Source organism: Stegodyphus dumicola, chromosome 6, assembly GCF_044657685.1.
Source record: "Stegodyphus dumicola isolate Sdum_Otavi_A_Nest chromosome 6, ASM4465768v1".
Classification (NCBI taxonomy): Eukaryota; Metazoa; Arthropoda; class Arachnida; order Araneae; family Eresidae; genus Stegodyphus; species Stegodyphus dumicola.
The window spans coordinates 54,875,744-54,901,279 of record NC_140773.1 but is presented as its reverse complement, the minus strand read 5'-3'; the positions used below and the strand labels follow the sequence as shown (position 1 = coordinate 54,901,279).

The following is a 25,536-nucleotide window of genomic DNA, read 5'->3' as shown; positions in this document are numbered from 1 at the left end:
GACACGTTTAAGGTGATATTTAAATTATCTGACTCCTGCCTCCCAAAGTCCTCCAAAATTGGGAGCTCTAGGAGGCAAAAAGTTCCATTTTACTTCTTCAGACGTCAAGTAATTTCCTAAAGATTCATCTGGGTTTTTAACAAGATTATACAATTTAGTCAATTCTCTACTAGCACCAACAAAATTTGTTGCATTGTCAGAAAATATAATCGAGTTTCTACCCCTACGAGAGAAGAATCTTTTTAATGCAGCAATAAAGGCATTAGATGACAAATCTGATACTAATTCAAAATGTACTGCCTTAGTGACAAATCAAACAAAAATAGCAACATATATCTTTTAAAATAGTCCCTTTTGTTGATGTTTATATAAAATTGGGCCATAAAAATTGATCCTTGTGCAATTAAAAGGTGCACTTATTCTCACCCGCTCCTGAGGAAGATGTCCCATTATTTGCTCAACTAGAATTGGTTTAGCCCTTCTACAAACTACACAATTGTGCACAATTTGTCGTGCCAGTTTCCAACCTCTAAGAGGCCAAAACTTTTGTCTGACACAATTCAACAATGCTTGTGGACATATATGCAGATATTTCTTATGGTAATGTTCCATTACTAATTTAGTGAACTGATGATTAGCTGGTAGAATAATGGGATGCTTCTGTGTGAAATTTAAATTAGCATTTTGCAAACGTCCCCCTACTCTTAGCAACTGATTTTCATCAAAAAATGGGTTCAATGATTTCAAACGGCTTTTACCTGTAACCTGAGATGTCCCCTTCAAGTTTTTAATATCCTCAAAAAATATTTCACTTTGAGTTACCTGAATCAGATGCAAGTCTGCCCCATTGACTTCCTGTACTGATAAAATTCCCTTTCTTTTTTCTTGGTTCCGACAGTTATAAATGAACCTGAAAATATAACTTACAATATGCAATAATCTAGTATAGTTATTTGTAATATTTAGAATATTATAAAACAGATCATTAGTTAATGGTTCGACTAGAAAGTTTTGCAAATGAGTTGAATTAAAGTCAAGTTTAGAGTCATTATTCACTGAAGTAGTTTGATTGGATAGCTGCTTTAGTTCCTTGCGATAAATCTCATCTAAATCTAATTGAGACACAGTTAGGGACAAATCAACTACTTCTGTTCTTAAGAATGAAGGTCCATTCCACCAAAGTTTAAGATGTTCAATTTGATCTGGGCTAACACCTCTGGAAATCAAGTCAGCAGGGTTTTCTTCTGACTTCACATATCGCCACTGAAACTCTTGTGTAAGTTGCTGAATTTTGGCAACTCGGTTAGCTACAAATGTCTTTAACACATGTGGAGAATTTCGAATCCAGGCAAGAACTACAGACGACTTACACCACATATATATCTTATCTAAATTCAATTTAAGTGCCTTTCACACCTTATTCATTAACTGTGATACTAACACTGCATCACAAAGTTCAAGTCTTGGGATAGAAACTGATTTTAACGGCGCGACTCTTGATTTGCTGCACAAAAGAAACACTGAACTGGAACCCGATTGCAGTATACATTTGACATAAATGCATGCTCCATAAGCTAATTCTGAAGCATCAGAAAATCCATGCAATTCAATTTTAACAGCGTTGCTAGATAAAATGTTTCAATTAATAATTACACCATTAATTTTAGGCATCGACATGATGACAGTCCACTTTTTCTCACGTTGTGTGTACAGATGTTTTTTGGACTGCATTGTCAGATTTTCTGGTGTTTGATTCGTCATGGGTGTGTTATTTTCTCAGTTTAGATAACGTAAAACTCCGGCTCGATGGACCAAAAAATTTTTGTATCGAAATGTGGACTGTATGAGGCGATAATGTCTTTTAGTAGTTTTATTAAAACTTAACAATAATATAAGTGATACTTAGAACCGAAGTTCTCAACCAGTGACACCGATGCGACTTGGTGTCTGCCGACGAGCGAACTAACAATTTTCCCGCCTAGTTGCCGACGTACAGTTTTAATTGTAAGATCGCCAAGTCTGCCGCAATTACTGTAAAAGGCAGCAACAATTACATTAAATTTAAATCATGACGTCCTACTTATACATTTTAACACGAAATGTCCAAAGTTTTTGTTTGCTGGTTTGGCAACAAAAAAAAAAAAAATTTATTCATTCATACGGAAATGTTTTATGCACTATCTTTTCAGGTGTACATAGAACTCATAAATTTTGCTTTAGTTGCAGCTAGCAACTCTGTATGCAGTACATTAAATTAATAGTTAATTTTTTCAAAGCATAGAACTTATAAATATTGCTTTGGCTGTAGCCTGCTCATATGTCAGGCTTGCCTGCTAGTTTAACATTAAAAATAGGATGTGAGAAATTTCACAATGATATTTTTCATTTTCACATACCCATACCAAATTTAAATGTAACTAATCACTTAATCAGAAAGCAGAAACTTTATCTGCTGCCTAATAAAATAAACAAATGAAGTAGTGAAAAATATAAAAACAGACATATTTTTTTTAGACATTAAAATTCAGATCTGAATATTCCATTTATTATAATTGCAATTATAAATAGATTTTATAATGAGAAAAACCATGTGTCCTTTTGATTATGTGGACTTTTATTAATGTGGGCTTTTATCAATGTGTACTTTCATTGTTGTGAATATTTGTTGTGTATAGATTATAATTCAAAACTGTTTTCAAACAATTAACCCTCGAGAACTCATGTTGGGTCTTACAAGCCTGGGCAAATATTCAGTGGGTTGAGAAACCTCTCCCCTTTCGTGAAAATGGTTGAGTCTACCAGTACCTGCTTTCAATGTCACCCCCTTTCCATTGTTTAGAAGGTCATATTTCTCTAAGCCATCTTTAGCTAGGAACTGAACCTTTGGGCCTGAAAGACCCAACGCACGTTCTCGCATTCGTGTTTTTTTTTTAATAACGCTTGTATAAGAATTTAAAAGATGCATCACTATTTAAGCTATAAAGATGAAGTGAAACGGTTTCAAACATTACTTGCCGAAGTATCAACTGGTGAAGAATCAATAAATGGAGATGATGATGAAGAAAGTACTGATGAAGAGCAATTTAGTGCTCATGAAACTTCATCGGAAGAAGAATTTGACTCAGATAGTGAAATTGATGCATCCAGTTTAGGCAAATTTTATACTGGAAAAGATGAGATTACAAAATGGAATAAAAAGCTAAAACAAAATATAAGAACACTTTCGTATAATGTTATCACTAAATTACCTGGAAATGTTGGTGATACCAGAACTATATTGTCCCCTACAGACTCTTGGTTACTACTGTTCAATAATACCATGTTAGAGTGCATTGTTGATTGCACGAACGTTTACATGGACAAGATTGTGAATAATTTTCAAAGATACAGTGACTGAAAAAAAAAAAAAAAAAAAAAAAAAAAAAAAAAAAAAAAAAACTAATTTAATTGAAATAAAAGCCTTTATTGGTCTTCTTTACCTTTGTGGAGTACATAAATCTTCCCACTTTAATGTGAAAGATATTTGGGCAACTAATGGCACAGGACTGGAAATATTCCACTGGACTATGTCTTATAAGAGATTTTTATTTCTGTTAGATTGTCTGAGATTTGATGATGTTAGAGATTGTATGAAGAGAAAAGAACTTGATAAACTTGCTCCTGTAAGATCTGTGTTTGATTTATTTGTAAATAACTGTAAGAAGTTATACAGGCTTGGTGAGTACGTCACCGTCGATGAAAAATTAGAACCTTTTAGGAGCAGATGTCCTTTTAGACAATATATTCCCAGTAAGCCTGTAAAGTACAGTATTAAAATGTTTGCTCTAGTTCAATCACTGACCTTTTATACCTGGAATTTAGAAATATATACAGGGATGCAACCTGAAGATCCCTACAAACTGGAAAACAATGCGGTTAAAGTTGTTATGAGACTTGTCGCACCTATTTTCAACACAGGAAGAAACCTCACTGTTGATAACTGGCATATGAGTGTTGGTCTGGGTAAAAAAAATTACTTTTGTTTGAACAATAAGAAAAAATAAAAGAGAAATACCGAAGGAATTCACTTATTCCAGAAAACGAGAATTGTATTCGATGCTCTTCGAATTTCAGAAATATATGACTTTAGTGTCATATACTCCCAAGAAGAATAAATGTGTCCTTTTATTATCAACCATGCTTAATGATGATGCTATAGATCCCTTCATCTGCTGATACCAAAAAACCTGAAATTATTACTTTTTATAACCTGATGATAGGTGCAGTGGATGTAGTAGAATAAATGTCGGCATTATATTCTACAGCTAGAATTAGCAACAGATGGTCGATGGTCTTATTTTTTAGTATGTTAAATACAGCTGTTATTCTTTTTAGTATTTTAAATACAGCTGCAGTGCTCGCGTCCTGTTATTGTCAACCGATAAACCTGAAGAAAATACCATAAGAGAAGGTTCTTTTTGAAGGATCTTGCGTTAGAACTTATAAAGGAGCACAACGAAAACAGAAGAATCTAACCTAATATTTCCAGGAGTTTGTGAATGGAATTAAACAAAACACAGCCTGAACAAGTCAAGGACCTTCCTTGTAAAAAATTAAAAGCTGCTGCAAAGAAAAGATGCCATTTATGTCCGGCTGAGAAGGGCAGAAAATCGAAAACATCATGCACACAACATGAAAAAACTTTTATGGTGAGCATAGCTCCATAGTGTGTAAAATGTGTCAATAAATATATACCAGCATCAAGTTTGTAGCTTCATATGTAAGTATTGTTTCAGTATTAAAAGTTTAAATTCATTAATTTAGTTACCTTTTTCAATAATTCAATTATCTTACTTTATTCTGTTATCTTATTCAATAATTCAATTATCTTACTTTATTCTGTTATCTTATTCAACATTATAGGGGATGTATAGATTTAACAAGATTTTTCTAGATATTAATTCATAGTTTTCAATTAGTATATAACTTCTTTTGATTTTTATGAATAGTGGTATAAAATATATATTACTGGTTCAATAATAAGTCGCATGAATTAAAGAAAACTGCTCACTGGCCTATTCGACCCAATGCGCATTCTCGCGTTACTATTAGGACGCGCATGCTGCCGAGTTAATAAAAATTACTAACAAATACCAATTTTAAAAATGAATAAAAAGAAGAGTGCAAATTTCATTTGAATTGAAACGAAAATTCGAATTGTGAAACAAGGAATCAAGTGAATGTAATAACAAAAAAAGATAAATTGCTTGTGCAATTTTTACAAATTTTGGGCTTTCTCATAATTTGAGAAGTAAGATTGAAATATGGAAAAAAATTAGTAAATCATTTCAGAAGAAAGTCCAATTTTGTGTCAAAATAGCCATGTTAAAACAATGATGTAAATAAATCTAAGGTAGGTATCTTAAACCACACTTTTGAGGCATTGAAAATGCATGTTGAATTTCATCAATTGGCCCAGTAGAACAGGAGATATATAACTGTACCCCCTCCTTTCTTTTTGAGTTGTTGTGCCTGCTTTTAGTAGTAATTTGATCATGTGATCTACAATGCTTTTAATTCTTGTATTTCTATTTCAGTGACTATATAATTCTTATTTCATTGAGCAAAATGTTTCAATATAAAGTTAACTATTTTAAGCTATTTATAGTTTTTTTCTTTTAATTTAGCTGTTCTGTATTGTTTTAAATAAAATTTCTACAATTATAATGTAGTTGTTCAGAATTTTTTTAAATATGTTTTAAATAACAATTCTACAGCTGTTTAGTTCTAACTGCGTATGTTTTTTTTTTTTTTTTTTTTTTTGTTTAAAAAATGCCATACTTTGTCTTTTTGATAATGTTTCTAATATTATAGCTCAATCAAAATTTTGTTAAAGTAGGTGCAGTTTCTCTTGTAACTTTTATTGCTTGAGAAAAGTGCAGTAAAAGATTGAAATATATATATTGTATTAAATAGCTTTAAAACTGTACAAAAATAAACTATGCAAAAATAGACTTGTGTAAAGGGGAGAAAACAATCATTTATGTATTAAGAGTAATTTTAAGTACTAAGTTTTCAAATTTTATTTTTATTTTACTCAGTTTAGTTTGTTTTGAAATTTTAAAATTAGACTCTAGTGATTCTGGACTGATGGAAACTGAACAGTGCAACGTACATATATTCTAGTCTTTCTTTACTGTACTCTGTTTCATAATGAGGGTCTTTTTTGTTGGGCACAAACCAGTCTTCCTTGTCCCATAACTCAATGCTATGCAACTGTTGGGATCAATTCATAGGAATTTGTGTGCAAATGTAATTTATTATTATTATTATTTAGGTTAAAAGTTCCAAAAAGTTTAAATCCCGTTGTTACAAAGACAGATTCTCATCCCTTAGTATCCTGGGAAAGCGACAGGTAAAATAATAATAATTGCTGTTCTTATTCATGAAAATTATTTTATGAAAAAAAAATTAGTCTAATTTTATTAAAAGTTTTAAATAGCTTTTATGTTAATTTTCTGTTAATATAAAGTTTTTTTTTTTATTTGCACTAGTTAATATTTCCATTGGGCTGCTTGATCTAAAATTTTTTACATTATTTCCATCATAAAGTGTTTTATAGTGTGCTTGGAAATGTAGTACACAGTTGCAGTTGACAAGATGATTTATAAAAATTGCTTCTTCAATACAATCAAGACTGGAATTATAGAAATTTTTCATTACTGAATTATTTTACAAAAATAAATGCATTTATTAAGAGCCATTTGTAAAAATTGTTTCTTCAGTAGAGTCAAGACCAGAATTGTAGAAATTTTTCATTACTGAATTGTTTTATGAAAATAAATGTATCAATTAATCATTTCTTAAAGGACTACAAATGAAATATTTGTCCATCTTTAGTAATGAAATACAATCAAATGCTGTTTGTAGATTACCCGGAGGTTTCAAAAGTTATTCTGTTTAATGCTAATCAGACTTGTATGGTCCTGACCAATTCCAGTTTTTTTTTTTTTTTTTTTTTTCTATACAATGGGAACTGATATTTAAATCACTTTTGAAATGTTGATTTTTGTTCTCAAGTCATGTTCATTAGGGATGTGAACAAAAATTTTTTTCCAGCAGAAGGTTTTTTATTATCTTAAATATTTCTTTAGACTGTTCTACATTTCTGCCTCCTTTAGAAATTTGTCAAGTAAGTTAACCTCTATAAATGAAGAAGAAAGGAAAGGGAATTACCCACTTCTTTAAAAAAAGAAAAAAAAAAAAAAAAACTAGTGCCGAGATGGAAATATTGGCACTCGCACAAGCTCCATTGCTGCTTCTTTTGTAACTTCATTGCTTGACTCGCAAGTTGAAGAAATTATTAATAATTTTTCTCTGACTGGTTTAGCATGCTGTTATTTAGAGAAGGAAGCACTTACTGAAATGGAGTTATTTTTATTCATTATTCTAGAAATGGGTACATGAGTGTTTCAGTCAATATTCAGTTTCATTTCTCCTCTTTCTCAAAGAATAATCCCAAAATCTATAGCAACAGTTCTTTCCTGCCAATTTTGTGAAATAACTATGGCAAATAATATATACTTTGAATCTCCATGAAAACAATAGCAGTAATGTATTCATGGATGTTAAATGAAAGTTAAAATATGACTAGTGTGGGAATGTCCATAAGAATATTTGGCAAGAAGTATAATATCCCGAGAACATCTTTGAATAATATTCTCACACCAAACCAGAAGTTCAACTATTGTTTATATACAAATGTTAGAGAGCAGAGAAAAATATCAGAAGTTAAACTTTCAAAAAAATGAAATTGTTTCTTTAAATGTCTCAGCATGCCAGAGTTAAAAATTATCTGTATTTGGAAATATATTGAAGGAAAAGGCATTTGAAAGAACAAATGAATTAATGATTGTTCTGAAAATTGTTTTACATTGGTATAAACTTTCAAATGCTTAATTTATATGAACTGCTCATCTATACTGGAAACAATATTACTTTGTGCTTTGAAAAATGCTATGAGAATGAAAAATGTGAAGACAAAATAATTATGTTAGATATAATTATGATTATTACTGATGAGTTAAAACTACTTCTCATTAATGAATATATGATGCCAATGTGCTTTAATGTAAAAATACTAATGTAAAGTGCCTACCTGTTGCACACAGAGCTCAACTGAGAGCTATAAAAATTGTTGGGGGTCAAGATTTGGTGGGCATTAGTATATTTTATGACTAAAATTAAGACAGACTTCATGATAATAATACCTTATGTTTCCTTCATATTATTTAAGTTCATTGTTCATCTTCATATTATTAAGTAATTTTAGTTTATTTTCATATTACTTTCTAAAAACTTACATACTTATGAACTAACATTTTCATTAATTTATAACATTAGATTTTTTATAAATTTGAATAGTTTTTTAATGTTTGCATTTGATTTAATTAGAATATTTTATTATCTTCATCTTCATTATGCTTTTAATTTAACCAAATCTTCTTAAAAATTTATTATATCATTTAATAGTTATTAATTTTCTCAATACTTTGATCATTTTTCAAATAATGTTTACAATATAATTTTATTTTCAGTGATGAGGAAATAGATTATCATCCAATATCAAAGTCAGCTACTAAGGAAATTACAGAACAGTTGATAAAGGATGGATATAATTTAGATCTGACTCCTGATGATGAAGATCTTGATCTGATACCACCTAAGCCTCTAACTCAGAGATGTGTATGTTGCAGTCTAAGTTGTATGTGTCTCATACAATAAATTACAGCATTTTGGAAATGGCCACTAAGTCAGATAGATAATATTGATATCTTTTTTGTTGTCAAAAAACATTTATCCTAAATATTTGTCTAATTTGTATGGTTATTTGTGATGGATGTCATTTATCCGAGACAAATGTATTGTAGATATTTCTAAAATAATTATAAGTATAAAATTCTTGGATGTGTTAAGTTTATATATTATATTTAACCACTATATTATTATCATGAATCGTGTGATTTTTTATCATATTAGTTTTTCAAAATATGTTTTGAGGACTAATTATTATAATGCTGAAACAGTTTTTTAAGTGCAGTTGTCATCCTTTATACTAAATTTTGCAAAGTGCAATCAGGAAATTCAATGTTTATTGCTATATTTGAAAAATAGTTAGAAGAATCATTAGCTGAGCATAATTTCATTATATTTATTTTCATAGCTGAATTTTGTAGTAATGGAAGCAGAATCCAACTTTTTGTATAAACCTGTGTATTTTTAAGGCGATGAATTTTTTGCACTTATTGAAAGAGCTTAACATGTCCAGTTACTTGCTATTGATTTTAATCTCAGTGTAACTTTTAAAATAGTCTTTTATGAATTATATGCTGTTTTCTTGCCATGTGTTTATAATTTGTTGAAATAAGTTTTCATTTTGTTGTGCATACGGTCACTTAAGCTTTATCAGAACATTAACAATACGCACAATAAAATATTCCATTGATGTATAGTCATACCCAACAAGAAAGCTATTTCATGAAAGAATAGTTGATTTCTCTCTTCCCTCATTTCTTTTTAAGATAAGGATTAAGAAAATGTTCAAAATATTATTAACAGCATTGCAGGCATTCCTCCATATATTTCAGTGCAAGAGAATTACTTCTACTAGATGCTTTATGTTAAACTGTGCCAATTTAAAATTCTCTTCCAACCTGTTAAAAAAGAAAATTGTTTTTAATGAATTTTAATATAATGTTTTGGAATTTTAATGTAGTGATTACAGAAAAAACACTGTTTAGCTCTAACAAGTGTTTATAATTTGAAAAGCATTAATAACTATTGTCAAATGTTTTGAGTACTGAGACTTTTTAATTCTATCTTTGCATTTTTTGCCAAAGCCAAAAATGCTTGCCAAATTAATCTTCTTCCACATTTATGTGTTTTATCCCAGAGTTTCATTTATGAATCTTTTGTATGATTTTCTCTGTCTAAAAAAATTTTTTTGGGTGAAAATATGTTGTATGTTTTTTTATATATTTTCAGAAGTAAAACGGTTTCTTAAATAATTCATGGTTAAAAATGACTTTTTTGGATCAAAAAGAATAATTGCTTGTGAGGGAATGAAAGTGGAAATTTATATTTCATTTTTAAATCAATCAATCAATAAACTGGCTTTTTTTGTAATGGAAAAAAGTTACATTTAATTTTATCTTTTGCATTTATTAAGAGTGTCCTTTAAAAGACAACTTTTAATCCCAGTGTCACTTGAATGCCTTGATTTGATTAAATATGAATATCTGTGTTCTTGCTGAAATCTACTGATCATCTCGTTCTGTGCTTGCTGCTTGGTTTGGTTGGTTACTTGAATGATATGATATGAGGGACGCAGCCCGATCCTCCTGGCAGACTTACGTCGTCCTATGGCCTTTTTGCACCCTGCGCCAGAGCAAGCTAGAAATAGCACCTTCAACAGACATAAAGAACATAACTAAAAAACAAAAGATTAAAATCCCTACAGCAAGCTTATTATGGTTAATCTTCTCCATCATTTTCCTGGCAAAATTTTTCAGTCTTTCAAAATAATTTAAAATATCATATATATTAAAAACATCATTTTTCTTAAACTCGTTCCTGATATCAGTAAAATATTTACATGTTTCCACATTGGTAACTTAAATATGGCAAAGCACACAAGGGCTTGTATGCTTGTTAGTTCTGGCAGATAAGTGTGGTTAAGTTTGAATGAGTCTATAAATAGTTCAGACTGATATTTAAATAAGTATGTAAATCAGTGTTTCCCAATGTGGGGCCCACGCCATTGGTGGGGCAGTTTGAAAATGGACTTGCCCAGAGTTAAAGGGGACAAGGAACATTCAAATTTCAAAATTTTCTTCAAGAAATCGAAATTTAATTTTTTATTTCCAGAAATAAAGAATAATGTGATGTATAAGTAAAAAGAAAGTTTTTAAATATACCTAACTTTCGATTTACATCAAAGATAGGTTTTGCACAAAACCGTGTAAATTGAAATCTTGGATTTTGCTATGTAAAACCATGTAAAATGAAAAACACACTAAATATGTGTAATTTAATTATTTATTTTCATAAAACAAAAGTAAGACATCTTAAAATAAATAAAGTTACAAAATAACAAATATATGTTGTTAATAGAAATATATATTTATTTTACACTAGGAAAATATGAGAGCATTCAAAAAAATTATTATAAGTTAATCATTGTCATCACTTACATAAACTATTAGTCTTCTCTTCTTGATGGGTATAATATCACTTTCATTACTTGAACATTCTTGATAAGATTCTGTTTCAATGGTTGACAAATTAGGGAAGATCTCAGATCAACAAGACTTTGTAGTGAAATTCGTAATTAACAATTGCCTAGGTTTTTTTTCCTAAGTATTTGTAAACCTCCTCATATTGATTTAAGCACTTGCTAAGCTCCCTTTGGAATCGGAGAGCTCATTCAACATTCGTGTCATATTGTAAAAAATAATTACCTAATTTTCTTCCAAATTCAAGCCCTATGCTGATGACTTTTGCTGTGAATACAACTGGTTCAGATTGCTCTTCATCATGTTTATTTGTTTCATGAATCATGTTAACTAACTCATCCTCATTTAGTTCTTCATCGGCCATTATTTCCTCAATATCTGCCTGAGCTATATCCTCAAAACCTTCTCCTCCTATAGTTTAGGCCAATTTAGTGATCTGAGAACTAATACTCTAATGGTAATCTGTCATTCCAACCCTTAGCATCATCCAGCCATATTGCTTTCCAGCATGTGTTGAATGTTGTTTCTTTAATCTAAGTATATGACAGTCCAATATGCTTAACATAATCTCAGATTTTAAATTTCTTCCAAGCATCCATAAGAGTAAGAGATTCATTATTCTCCATTTGTTCTAAAATATAGCTGAAGATTTGATTAATAAATATACAATGCCTTAAAAGTCGAAATTATTATTTGATCTAATGGCTGTAATAAGGAAGTTGTATTCTTTGGTAAAAAGACTTCTACATTTTCATGTTGTAAATCTTGAGAATGCATTATCAATTAATAGAGCTTTAAAAGGTAATCCCTTTTTACTTAAATAATTTTTTACATCTGGGACAAACATGTTATGAGACCATTCATTGATAGCTATGGCAGGGATATATGCTTTCTTATTAGCCATCTAATAAATGGGAAGGTTATTTATGCTTATTCCTTTAAATCTGCACTCACCAGCGGCCGAGGGGTAAAGTCGCTGAACACTGGTAGTTCGGTCCGAGCTTCGAATCCCGTAAACGGGCTGGCTGCATGGGCGTTTTCGTGGTTTTTCCTCATGTGTAACCTATATACAAGCCAGTTTTCCTTAGAAAGTCCTCCATGAAGGCATCCCTCCCCTTAGGCAGATAGCCCTAGTGTGCTTTGTCATAATTAAATAAACCAAACCAACTTTTAAATCTGCATGGTGTTTCTGATATGCTAATAATCAGTAGTTTCATTATGTAATCGGCTGAAGCATTGCAACAGAAAAGAATTGTTATACAACTTTTTGCTACTTTGTGACGAGCTGATTTGCAAGCTTTAGCTAAATAGATTCTTTACAGCAATTTTGTCCAGAACAACCCGAACTCGTCAGCATTGAAGATCTGATCAGAAGTGTAGGAGTTGGCGGCAATGATTTCAGCAAAGTTTGCTGGATATTGTGCTGGATCCGAATCAGCAGATGCAATTTTTCCTTTTAATCTTAGATTAAGTAAAGAATGTCTGTTTAAATCTCTCAAACAACCATGACTTGTGGAAAAAGATAACTTTTTTGGAATCCGTTTTTGATTTTGGTCATCTATCCATATCTAATGCCTTTTTATTTTTTTTTTTAAATCTTTTAGCATTAAAAAGCCTTAAAAAATTTATGTAAATTATAAAAAAATGCCACAAAAAATATAAATGTTCAAAACTTACCAATAAATATTCAGTTATTTAGATAAAAATGATCTAAGCTTTCCTGCTAAAATACTGATACTGTGCTATTTCACATGAACCAAATAGCCTTACTATTGTAAAATAGATATACATTTACAACACGGTAAATCCCCATCCTTGTTATTGCCACCAGTGTTACCAAAGCCATGAGATTAAAAAGTGACTTCAAATATATGTATTTGCATATATGCAGCTGAATATACATTTTTACCAAGTTTTTGAAATCCGTTAATTTTTAAACCATGTAAAACCGAAAACGTGTAAAACAAGTAGGGTGTAAATCGAGGAATAGATGTATTTCATAAAGAATTTTTGCAGTAGACATGGACACTTAAATGCTTTTAAAGGGCATTTACATTATGCTTCCCAGATGTTTTTTGCACATGTCAGCCAATGAACTAATTTTATTTTTTACTGTAGGAATGGCAACAGGTGTATTATTCTTCCACTGAATACAACAGCAGCTGCTTTTAACTTAGCAGTATGATGAAATTTTTAATTCATCTTATATTTATTTATTTCAGCCCTTAATGAAATGAGTGGTGAAAGCAAGAAAGAAGTTCGTCTGTATTCTGAGGAATATTTAAAATGTAGTTTCATACCCTTTATGCACGATGAACAGTCACCTTTTGATCTTTTATGCCAGTAATGCCTGACCAAAGAATCAATGAAACAAGGTCGTCTTGAGGCAAAACACAACGCTCATATTAATTCAGATTTGACTAATTTTCAATCTTTTAAAGAAAAATTTTGAGAAAAGAGCAACCTTAAAGTCTCTATTTACTGCTCATAATGCAACTGTTATCATATTCTTGGAGGCTAGTTATCAAATTTCATTACTCATTGTTAAATCTGGGTCATACTATAGGGGAGAATTGGATCAAGCCTTGAATATCAGCATTTCTTAAAACGGTTCCAGAAAAAAGGTGACAAAGACTTTAAAGCTATGCCACTAAGTAACAATACTGTTAGCAGAAAAATATGTGAAAAGAGTGAGGATATTGAAGTACAAATTATTGAAAAGCTTAAAAACAAGAAAATTTTCAGTGCAAATGGATGAATCAACTTCGGGAGACAGTGAAACCATACTTATAATTTACATAAGATATATTGGTGAAGGTAATTTTGCCGAAGAAATGTTGTTCTGTAAATTATTAGAGAGCACCACTACCTCCAAAGACATTTATAGTAAGCTAAAAAATTATTTAGATGTCAAAAATTTAATACTTTGTGCTGCAGATATGATGGGGAAGAAAGAGTTGCTTAAAATTAATTAAAGATGAGAATCCAGAAATGCTTCTTGCGCGTTATGTTATTCATAGGGAAAACCTGGTAGCTAAAAACATTTTGCCTGTTCTAAATTAAGTACTAAATTCAGTTATAAAATGAATCAATGTTATTAAAGCTAGTGCCAAATGTTAATGTCTCCAAGTTATTTTGTGAAGAACAAAATGAAGACTATATGAGACTTATACTTCAGGCTGTTGAAAAGGAACTGCTTGAAAAGAGTTATTTAGCTGATATCTGTGGAAAACTAAATATATTAAATAAGCAACTTGAAGAAGCAAATAAAATTCTTATCGATGCAAAAGCGTAAATATTTGGTTTCATTACCATTATTGAATTATGTCAGGTATATACTGGTTTTATTTACAACTTACTGGTTTTATTTACAACAAAAATTTTGAAGTTTCATTGTCTCCAAAAATGTGAAGTGACTGATATCACTATATACATGTTATAGTTAATCATCTGAAAATTTTATTGCCTGATTTAAAAGAAAGATTTTTCTGATTTGAAACAAATTGATTTCCCAACTTGAATGATGCAGCCCATGTTAGTGGATTTTGCTGATGTTTCAAATTTGCAGTATCAAGAAGAACTCTCAGGAATATAAAATGATGAGTCAATTAAAACTTTTATTTGTTATAAAAGCAGCAATGGCATGTCTTTGTGAGGAAACTGAAATCAAATATGAAAATGCAACAAAATGGGCAAGAGAACTATTGTTATTCCATCTTCATATTTAGCTGAATGCTGATTTAGTGCCATAAATAATTTGCTGCTAAAAAAAATCGGCTGGATATAATAAATCTGAAAGACTTGAGACTAAAGTTAACTAAATTGGAGCATGACATATATCTCTTTGCATCAAGCACAAGAATCTTACTAAATTTAAATAATAAATAATATAGAAAAAACTTTCATTAAAATTATTTCATACTTGAATTTCAGTTCTCCATTATATGTTTTGAAAATTTACTTACTCTGCTTGCTCATAAAATTTCCTATTGATTTCTTCCTAAAATCTATCATTCAAGTTTATTTCATGAGTATTTCAATTTTTGAATATTAAAAATTATGTATATGCTAGGGGCAGCATAAGAATTTTAGAGGGGATTAGGTGAAACATAGCACAAAGAAGATTGGGAAACACTGATGTAGTCCAGACAGCACAATTGTGGGTTCAAACAATTCTCATATATCATGGAATGTTGGTGGATTCATAGAAGATTGCTATTTGGAGATTGAGAAAAATTTTTGTGAATAGTGTCACTGTGAGCAGTAATTGGTTAATTTTTCTCCCTTTTATTCACCATTAATACAAAATCTGTCACCCCTTGTATTTCAATTTTATTGACTACTATTATGATTTCCAGACTTTGGTCTATCAGACTTTGTCCCTTAAAAAACCTTTGTATAAGAAGCCTGAAGCCTGGCACAGCTAATTCTCAATGTCAAAGAACTATGAAATAGGAAATATATATGTGCATACTTTGAAAAAGGTAGAAAGACACAGAGCATATTTATGTAAAATAATGCAGAGTCAATCTCATTGCTCATAGGAATAGTTTTCAATTAATTCATTTTTGAGCAACTGATTATTGCAAAGAAATTATAATATAAATAATCAAAAACGAGTTAATTCTTTTTTATAAAAATGACGAATATGGAAAAAAGACAGTCAGAAAAAGACTTTCAATAAGCTCTTTTATTGAAATTTTTATTTCCATAGAAACCAATAACTTATTAAATTATAAAGGCTTTTGATAAAATTTTAGAGCTAAACTAGAAAACTAAATTTTAAGACTGAAATAATTACTGAAATTATTTGTTACTGGTATGCTTTTCTATATATTAGTGTAATTAGTTATATTTTCTCATTCAGGGGAATTCTTATATGCTTTTCATGTGTTTTTTCTTTAAATGTATGTATTAGTGGCTGGATGGCCAAATTCCATGCTAGTAAATCCTGTATATTAGAATTCAGGAAAACAGAAGAGCTGCAAGTTGATTTACGAAAGAGTTGCAATAGAAGTAAAACAGGTTTTGAATTGAAAGAAACATTGCAAGTAATTAAAAAATGATGTTATATTTTATATTTAGCACAGTTATTTAGTGTAACTATAAGTAATTTGATTGCTTTTTCGCTATATTTAGGAAAGTACAGTGTTAAGAGACAAATTTTTACAATATACTTGAGCATTCAGCTGGAAAGTGTAGTATTTTCTTTTTCTTTCTGATTTTTCTCCCGAATCTGATTATAATTGTCAACAAATTTAGTAGAAGTTAACTGAAAAAGAAAGTTATATAGCTTTCTTTATTATTAAGGAAAAGCTTTTTCTTCGTGTGAAGAATAAATAATACAGTGATTTGAAAAATTGAACTATTGATTTTCCGAATTTTAGAACAAATGAGATGGGAAAATCTGCTCCACACAGAGACTACAGTTCAGTGAACAAAAATTATTCAAAGATATTAAAAACTGGAACAATTTTGTTTAAGTGATAATGTTCTAATATTAGGCTGCAAATGTAACTGTTAACTTAATTTAATTACTGCATCAAATAGGAAATTTTATCGTTTACTAAAATAACCAATATTTAAAACATGTTGTGTGTCGATTTATATACACTGTTATGTACCAGGTTCTTTCCATTCTTCTCGAGGTGAATGTCCAATAAAAGAGCTCATTTTGAAGAGAAAGAATTAAGAAGAGGTAAATTTTTAAGAGCATGTACATTTTTTGAGATTCTTATAATTCAGAGCTTATCATCCTGTTTAAATTCTCTAACAAAAGTAATTATATATAAAAGGAACTATATTTCCTACCTGGCATTGTAAGTTCTTAAAAATTTCAAACCAGTGAATTGATAAAGCAAGAAAGCAGTTATTGATTGCTTGATTTAAAGAAAAGCATACATTTCATAATCTTCAAATCTAGCATAAGCTTTTATTTGAGTTGGTTAATAAAACTTAAAACTATTCATTCTTAAAGATCCCTGTTAAGAACTGAAATAGTAGGCAAGTAACATTTAAGACAGTAGCATGTGGAAAGAGGATGGTAATTGTGTTTTATAGTTCTAATCCAAATTTAAAATTTTAAAATATATTTTTAATAAGTAGTCATATTTGACTACTTATTAAAATTGACATATATAAAAGTCATTATAGCAAGTTTTAGTTAAAAGGGTATGTATTGTTTTAATTTTTATATAAAAGCTTTTTTTTTAATATATGCATGGTTTTAATTTTTATATAAAAGATTTTTATAGTGGTTTTTAATTTTATATAAGATTATTTACTCTAGTTTAAATGTTATAGGATTGAATACTAATTGTAAGTTTTGTAAATTAAAAAGAATAGTAATTTTATGAAGTTTTCAATTTTTTAAATTAGTTTATTGTATAATAATGTTATGAGTATTATGTAACTGTTTTGTTGACTAGATAAATTTTTTAAAGTGTATTTCTTATGAATTTGTTTGGATCACTGAATGGATTTGTTATTACAGTACTTATAAGAAACAAGTTGTTATGTTAAAAAAACTGTTAAATTCAGCCCAAATTATGATATTAATATTATTTTGACCAAGTATGTTATACATAGAGCAATGAAATAAAGACACTCTTTGACACTGAAAATGTGCCACATTAAAAATTACACCTGTAACCTTGTTCAGGAAAACTGAAGAACAGTAAAATTGATCTTTTTCTGTAAAATTATTCCCCAAAAATATTTTCCATCATTTTCTGTGCAATATCTGTGTTACTGCATGTGTTGACGTAGAATCTTAAAAGTGCTTTTTTTATTGTAATATGTCATTATATAATATATTAATCTAGTCAAAAAAACTAGTCTTATTATTTCTAGAATTATTTACTGGAAATGTTTATTCTATCAGTAATAAATCCAGTGGTTACTGTATTGTATTGGATACTTTTTTATGAACATCCATGGGATTTATTGCCACTCAAGGAATAAAAATGTCTACAGCTTAATACTGCATTTTTTTCCATCTGGAATTATTGTTGAAAGTGAGACATGTGATTAGTTTGATATATTTCTTTCCTTAATAATGCATTTTGTAAATGCATTATTAAGGAAAGAAACATTGTAAAACATCTTGAATTCAATTCCTCAAAAATATGCATTCATTCTTGAAAAGAAAAAATCTTTTGTATTAACACTTAAAAGTGTTCACTTAGTTTCTGTACCCATTATTAAATAAATATATGTAACTTTGTGCCAACATATGAATGAATTGAAAATTTTAACATATGCAATTTATTAATTCTGTACTTTGGCATATTGTTTTAATAATAAACTTAAAAGATGCAAGTTTTTAATGTAGAAATCATATTCAGTTATGAAAACAATACAAAAATGATCCAACCACTGGATTAATATGAATAAAGAAATGTATTAGATCTGTTTGTCATTCCAATATCTGTGTGAAAGCTAAAAAATTATGTTAAATAAAATTTTATAATTTCTTTCATTATTTATGTCTCTTTGTGTTATGAAAATATCAGTAGTTAAATATGTAATACCTTCATGACAACTCAAATTCTTGATCTAATTTAATTCTGGAATAGCTCATAAATGTTTAAATTGTGTCGTGCATTATCCCACTTCCTCAAGAAGTCTGATTAAAACTAGTTTTTATCATTTAAAAGCTTAGGTGAAAGTGACAAATTCAGAAAATGTTGCATACATTTTTATACATGTATTTATGTTTGATATTCAAGTATATTAAAAGTTTATAAACTGAAGTCAGCTCCCGATTAACAAGGCCTTGATTAAAAAACTTTAATACTGTGTATTGCAGAAGGAAGGGGAAAAATCACTATTACACACGATCAGAAAAAGCAAATTTTCTGTGTGAAATATAAAAAGGAAATATATATATATATATATACATGAGGGAACAAGTGATAGCAGATGATGTCACAGTATATCAACTGATTTTATCAATGACCTTGTGCAATTTAATTCTACATGATAAGGAATATATTAATATTGTTAAATCTTCCCTTAAAATAAATTTCTAAATAGCAAAAATAAATTTACTTGTGCAGATATTAATCTTCTGTTTCCTGTTGAATTTTATCAAAATACAAGAGTAAGTAATCATTGTATGAAAGAGTAAACTGATAATAGAAGATGCTCTTCTTATTGGCATTTTTTTCCTTACACAGACAAAAAGAAAACAGATCTTATATTTTAATGAAACCGTATTACATAACCAAAACTGTTGCGGTCTGAAGTCTTATTTTACTGATTCATTTCTTAAGTTGGAGCCAAGCGCATATGATCAGCTGTTCAAGCGATAAACAGTCATGAAATTCTTTTGAATGCTTTTTATATCTGATAGTATAAAAGTGAATTCCGAGAAGCATGCAGCTCTTACAATCTGTTACTTTAGAACAGGCATTTGAAGGCTATTTATTCTCCTAAACCATAGCAACAATTGCTGTGGAAAAAAGGTCAAATCCTCTTGCTAAAATCCCCTAATTCCCTTTGTCGGTGACAATGACACGTGTTACAATCATAAATGAGGAGAGGTTCGCTACAACCTTGAAGTGCCTATTTTAAAGTAACGGACTATAAGAAGCGAAATTCGCAACGAATCATTTCTCGGAGCATGAAACTTGAGTGATTGTTTTTATTCTTTTTTTTTTTTTTCTTTTTTTTGGCAGTGGCGTAGCTGGAGTTTTTGCTGTCTGGGGTGGTCCATTTGCTGCCCCTTTCAACACACACCAAAAGGTCAAATCACTAAAATGTGAAAACGGTTAAAAACTCTGTTAATTAATCTGTTAAATTTTTTAGTAAAACTTTAATTATGGCATTTTTAAGTACTATGTTGCTTTGTTTTCCTGTTAGCAAAATAGTCGAAGACATTCTAGAAGTTTATTTTTTTACTCTAGTTGCTTTTCTCTAGACAGGATCGTATTTATTAAATACAAGATATTTATTTTTAAATCTTAGGTACTTTTTAACCGATTTGTGTCTAGAAAAATCCTCTCACAACAATACTTACAGCAACTGTGAAGAAGCTTTGAATTAGTATTACAGTAGTTGCAACTTCGTTTGGGGAACAGCATTTTAGAATAAATTGTAATCGTTCAAAGCGCCTGTCCTTTCATTCCACGCTTTCATTTTCTCAAACAGTAAAAACTTCTAAAGTATTTTTTTCTCAATGAAGAACTTTAATGTTATTAAGATCGTAATTTAATAGGTATTTTTATTCTCCGGTCAAAATTTCGATGGAATAAGGAAGCCATAGTAAGAAAGGGAAGCTATTGAAGTCTCTTTGTAATTTCTTTGAGTGCTCGCTGTAGTGTAAAAACAGTTCTCTCCTCAGTTCCATTTCGCATCACAATTTGGCCTCTCACCAATAACCGAGTTGATATATGGTTAAATGCTGGTAGGTCAACCTGAGATCAAATCCCAAACAACAGGCTGACTCAGCCAAATCGGTACAGTGGTTACCGTTGCTGACTGCAGTGCTGAAGGGCCCGGAGAAGGCATGGATGTTTGTAAATGTATAGCGTCGGTGCGGCATGGCGATACTTTAAATATGCGGCGAGCCGAAAGTCCTCTCATGTGGTTTGGTGGTAGGAGTGGGAAACCCTCCTCCCCATCAAAATTGGGGGCGGAACTGAACTAAATCGCACTGTCACCTGTATGGCGCTCAAGGCTGTTGCCAACGATAGGCGTAATCTTTCTGTCCTTGCCACGAGGAATTTCGTGATCTTGGGCTGATGTTACTGGCAGACAAGTAAGCATAAGTAAAAACTATAGTCTGGCTGCCTTATGTCGTCCCTATGCATACGTAGGGTATGTAACGTTGTATATAACAACGATGTTGTTGTATATAACATTGTATTGATGTATGCAATGAATACGAGCCAGTTTCAGTTTTTAAGTCCTTCGAGGAGAATTTCAATCCTTGACAAAGACATCCCACCCCTGAAACTGATAACCGTAGTGAACTTTGCTATAATCTAATAAATCTCAAATAGTCTTTCTGCTCCAAAAATCCATATGGCTAACCTGCATATGTTTCACAGGAAAATGTGCCTTTGGTGGTGGTCCGCTTTCTCCATGGAATTTACGTCCATGGATTTCAGGTAGGGAGTTGAAACGTAAGACGCCTGACCACAGTGCAGTTTATATAGCTGCGATGTAATGATATTCGACTATTACAATAATTTACTATCTATCTATAACTGCTTCACTGGTTGATAAACAACTGATGTGCCCTATATCTACAACAGATCTGTTCTAAGGTAGATTGAAATTTATATTCTCATTTCTTACTTCGCTTGTAAGAGACTATGTACTGGTGCCATATAGCGACTAAAGTAGGGGTCTTCAACCTTTCACAACCGAGAGCCACATCAATAAATTCACAAAGATCTGCGGGCCACTTCTCTGTCAAAAAATAGTGTAGTCAGAAAATTTATATAATAAAGGAAGGTTTGTTTTGCAAGACTACAGTTGATTCTAAGCGAAGAGGTAGTGTTACAGATTTGTATATATATATATACATTGGCTCCAAAAAGTTAAATGGAAATCGAATTAAAATTTTTGCAACTTTTCTTAACTATGAAAAAAAGTAAAGGTGATTGTCAGAACTATGTTACAAAATGCATTTACAAAAAAAAAAAAAAAAGAAAAGAAAAGAAAAGAAACTTGCATTACTGGCAGGAAATGGTAATTACTTTAGTTTTATTTTGTGTTGTTGCAATTCGTAAAATTTCCTCCAAATGTCTGTCAGCCGTGTTCTTGTTTTCGATTTTAGGACTTTCATTTTACTAAAAAGCTGTTCACATATGTAAGTACTGCCAAAGATAGAAGACATAAAGAGTGCATGTTTACAAATTCCTAGAGACTTTGGTCAAGTACTTCGAATAAAAATCAATTAATGTAGGATTTTCAAGAAACTTGCATTTTACTGCAGAGTCACATTGAAAATCTATAAATTCTAACTGAAGTTCAGATGGTTCTTCCAACGTCTACTGAAAACGGCAAGTAGCATATTCTCATAAAAATTTTATTATCACGAAAATCGGAAAATCTGCTTTTGAATTCCTTTTTCAAATTTGAAATGCATTGCACATAATTATTTGAATTTTATGTTGTAAAGTTCTTCACACACTCCATCAATTTTGGAAAGTGAGTGGAACTCTTATTTAGCAACTGAGTTTCTCGGAGGATTAATTTTGTTTCAAAAGCTTTCACAAAGCAATAAAGATTACATGACAAGTAGATCTTTACCCAGTAAGCGGTAGTTCAAACCCTTGAGATGATCTGTAACATCGACAAGAAATGCAAAGTCTCTCAACCATTTTTCATCACTAAACTCATGGGCACATTGAGCGTGCCGCTCAAGTAATTTTTATTGACGATAGATTTGGCATCTCTTGCAAACCTGTTAGAGATAAGAATCTACTTTTTTATGGAATTGAGATTTTATGCGTAGTCAAATTTTTTATTTTTAAAATTACATAAGATAAAGTGAAGTTTTTGAAAAATTCGTCATTTTGAGAAAATTTTATCTCAAGTAATATCAGGCATGTCAATAAAATGTTTTAAATATCAAGAATAAGAGAAAAAAAGTTTTTTTTACGAGAAAAAGCTGACAAGGCAATTTTTATTAAAATCGAAATTTCTTTAAATTCTTCAGTTTTTCTTCAAATTGAAATGTGGGGTCACTAAAATGCCTTCAGTGGGTCATGGGTTGAAGACCTTTAGTCTGAAGCTTTAAGCATCGTAGTTTCTGTCATGGAAATTCGAGCCGCGGACGTTTTGCTTCGGAAACAAACACTTAAGCGGCTGGATCAAAAGCATGCTCAAGCCGTTGAAATGAGATCGCGACCCATTAATTTAAATTCTTTTACAAACAGAAGTGTTTGGTCAAAGATCAGAAGATTTGTAACTGGACTGGATTAAGACTTTTAGAGGTCTAAGAATTTAAAAGATTTAGATGCCTCCACATAAAGGTGTGCTTGTTTTTTTTTTTTTTTTTTTTTTTTTTTTTCCCATTCCTACTCTGTCTTATCTACACCATATATTCCATGGTAAAATCGGCAATGGGAAATTTTTGAAGTGCCCTCTGTCATGAAGGACCTCCCGTAAATAATTCAATAGATCAAAACACTATGATGCCTAGTAATATTCCATTACTTTCTTTTCAAATATTAGTTTATTTTGCTTAATAATTAATCCATCTCCTGTGTGTAACTAATTTTGGTACATGTTGGTTATCTGGTTTCATTTAAAGAAATTAAATAATTAAGAATCAGCATGAATGTATGTTTCTCGCATTGTGAAAAAAAAAATACTTAGAGTAATCAAATTTTGAATAACGTAGTCCTTCACCTGAATAAGGGCACCTGGAAGCCCGAATCATGAATTTCGAATTTGCTTTATAATCTATTCATATTTTTAAAACTTTAACGAATTTTTAAGAAACTTAACGATTTCAAAGCGAGCAGTGGCAGCATACTGTCTCCAGCACGCGATATTATCTATCAGAAATTCTAAAAATGTGCTGGTTTAAAATATTTTAAGCCCAATATTTAGGCTTTAGCCCAAATGCTCTCGAAACGCGTATGTGTCTGTAAATGAAAGGGGAAAAAAAACGCCTGTTGGGGCGCAATATAAAAATCTAAAAGCTTTCAGGATTCCCCCTCCCCCTTGTTAATGATTTCCCCTTCTCGCTGTGTGAGGGTAAGGATCTAAGATAGTGCAAAAATGGATCTTTTTTATTTAAACTTTGATTTAAAGACTCGCATCCATATGCAAAAAATGAAATGCATCTGGGGATCAAAGGGGAGGTATAAGCAGCAGTGTGGTACAGCTCGTCAGCATTTGTCTTTTTTACTTATCAGAGTTCATACAGAAGCTGAGACAAACTATAGAGAAATGATTCTCAATCTTTTTAAAGCTGACTCCCCCTTAAAGAGCGAAACATTTTTCAACGCCCACTGTGTGAAAATCCTGTAATTTAGAGTATGGGTAAGGGGAGTTCCTAAATTATAAAAGGCAAATATTTTAAGTATTTTTTTTTTTTTTTCCAGTAGACTTTCACACCAAATTTGTTTGTTTAACTCGATAGTTTGGAAGGTAATTACATTCCTTTGGTTAAAACTGAAATGACTAATACAAAAAAAGCTCTTAAACTCTCTTTCGTGTTTAAAAAGCCTTTATTCTTAGTTAAATGATTAAAAAAGAACAGCAAAAATACACTAAACGAGTAATATCAGTGAAAAAAATCAGGTATGATCAGTGGTATGTTTGTGCTTGATGCTTCAGAGTCAGTTTCTGAACATTCGGTTCAATAATTTTAGAGAGCTGAAGGCGCAAGCAACTCCCCTCTTTTCCACGGTTTGGAGTCACTTTTTCTTTGTTGTAATTAGATCAATCGCAGCACTGAATCCTCGCTTGACAAGGTAGGAGGAAGGGAAGGCAATTGAAAATGATTTGACGATAGTTCACAATCCTGGGTAGAGGCGACTGATGCTACTTTGAAGCCACAATTCTGTGAGACGATCACCATTCTGGAAACTGCCTTTCAAAGTTTCATTAGTTGAAAGTTCGATTAGTTCTTCCTGAATCTGAACCTCTGCTTTCTCAATATTCTTTAAAAGATTCATGATCCATTAAGGAATTTCTAGAGACAAAATATCCTCAAAACGCTCAGAAAAGTCCTTGTGAAAAGACTCGAGGTGTTGACAGTAAACTTATGTTTCATCGAACGGGACTTCACTGCTCTTATGCAGATCCGATAATATTGGAAATCAACTGAATTCGTTACGACCAAAATTCTGCTTCCACTAAGTGAGTTTTTTAGGAAAGCAAAAATAACAGATTTTGTTGTGATCAAATTTGGGCTCTTTGCCTTGAAGCTGTAAATTAATTTTATTGAATTTTGCGAATAAATCAGTCATGTAAGCAACATCAATCTTAAATTGTAGCAATATGAAGAGCTACATCTTTCTCATCGAGAAACTCAAATTCGAAGTCGAAAAGATTCCAGAACCTACTGAGGCAGGCGCCTTTGGACAGCCAGCGAACCTCGTTGTATAAAAGAAAGCGACTGAAATATTCATCGTTGTCCTTAAACAGCTGCCCGAATAATCGATTGTTGAGAGTAGTAATACGAATTTTGTTCATAGCAGAGATGACATATTGTAACGACTGATTGATGCAAACGGTCGCTGAGGTATTTTGCAACTAAATGTTGACTATGAATCACACAGTGAACAGCTAA

At 30.9% G+C, this 25,536-nt stretch overlaps 1 protein-coding gene across 3 annotated transcripts in view; it reads left to right on the top strand.

Moving 5' to 3' along the window:
• LOC118199904 (protein FAM219A-like) overlaps nucleotides 1-18,756 on the top strand; it is a 45,840-nt gene extending 27,084 nt beyond the window's left edge. For 2 of the 3 annotated variants that reach the window (XM_035371783.2, XM_035371775.2), the window contains 2 exons: nucleotides 6,317-6,394; nucleotides 8,577-18,756. In XM_035371783.2, coding sequence (XP_035227674.1) covers nucleotides 6,317-6,394; nucleotides 8,577-8,763 — 265 coding nt within the window. In that variant the 3' untranslated portion in view covers nucleotides 8,764-18,756. The remainder of the gene's footprint in view (nucleotides 1-6,316; nucleotides 6,395-8,576) is intronic. The other variant, XM_035371792.2, reaches the window with a different exon arrangement.
• Nucleotides 18,757-25,536: the final 6,780 nt, after the last annotated feature.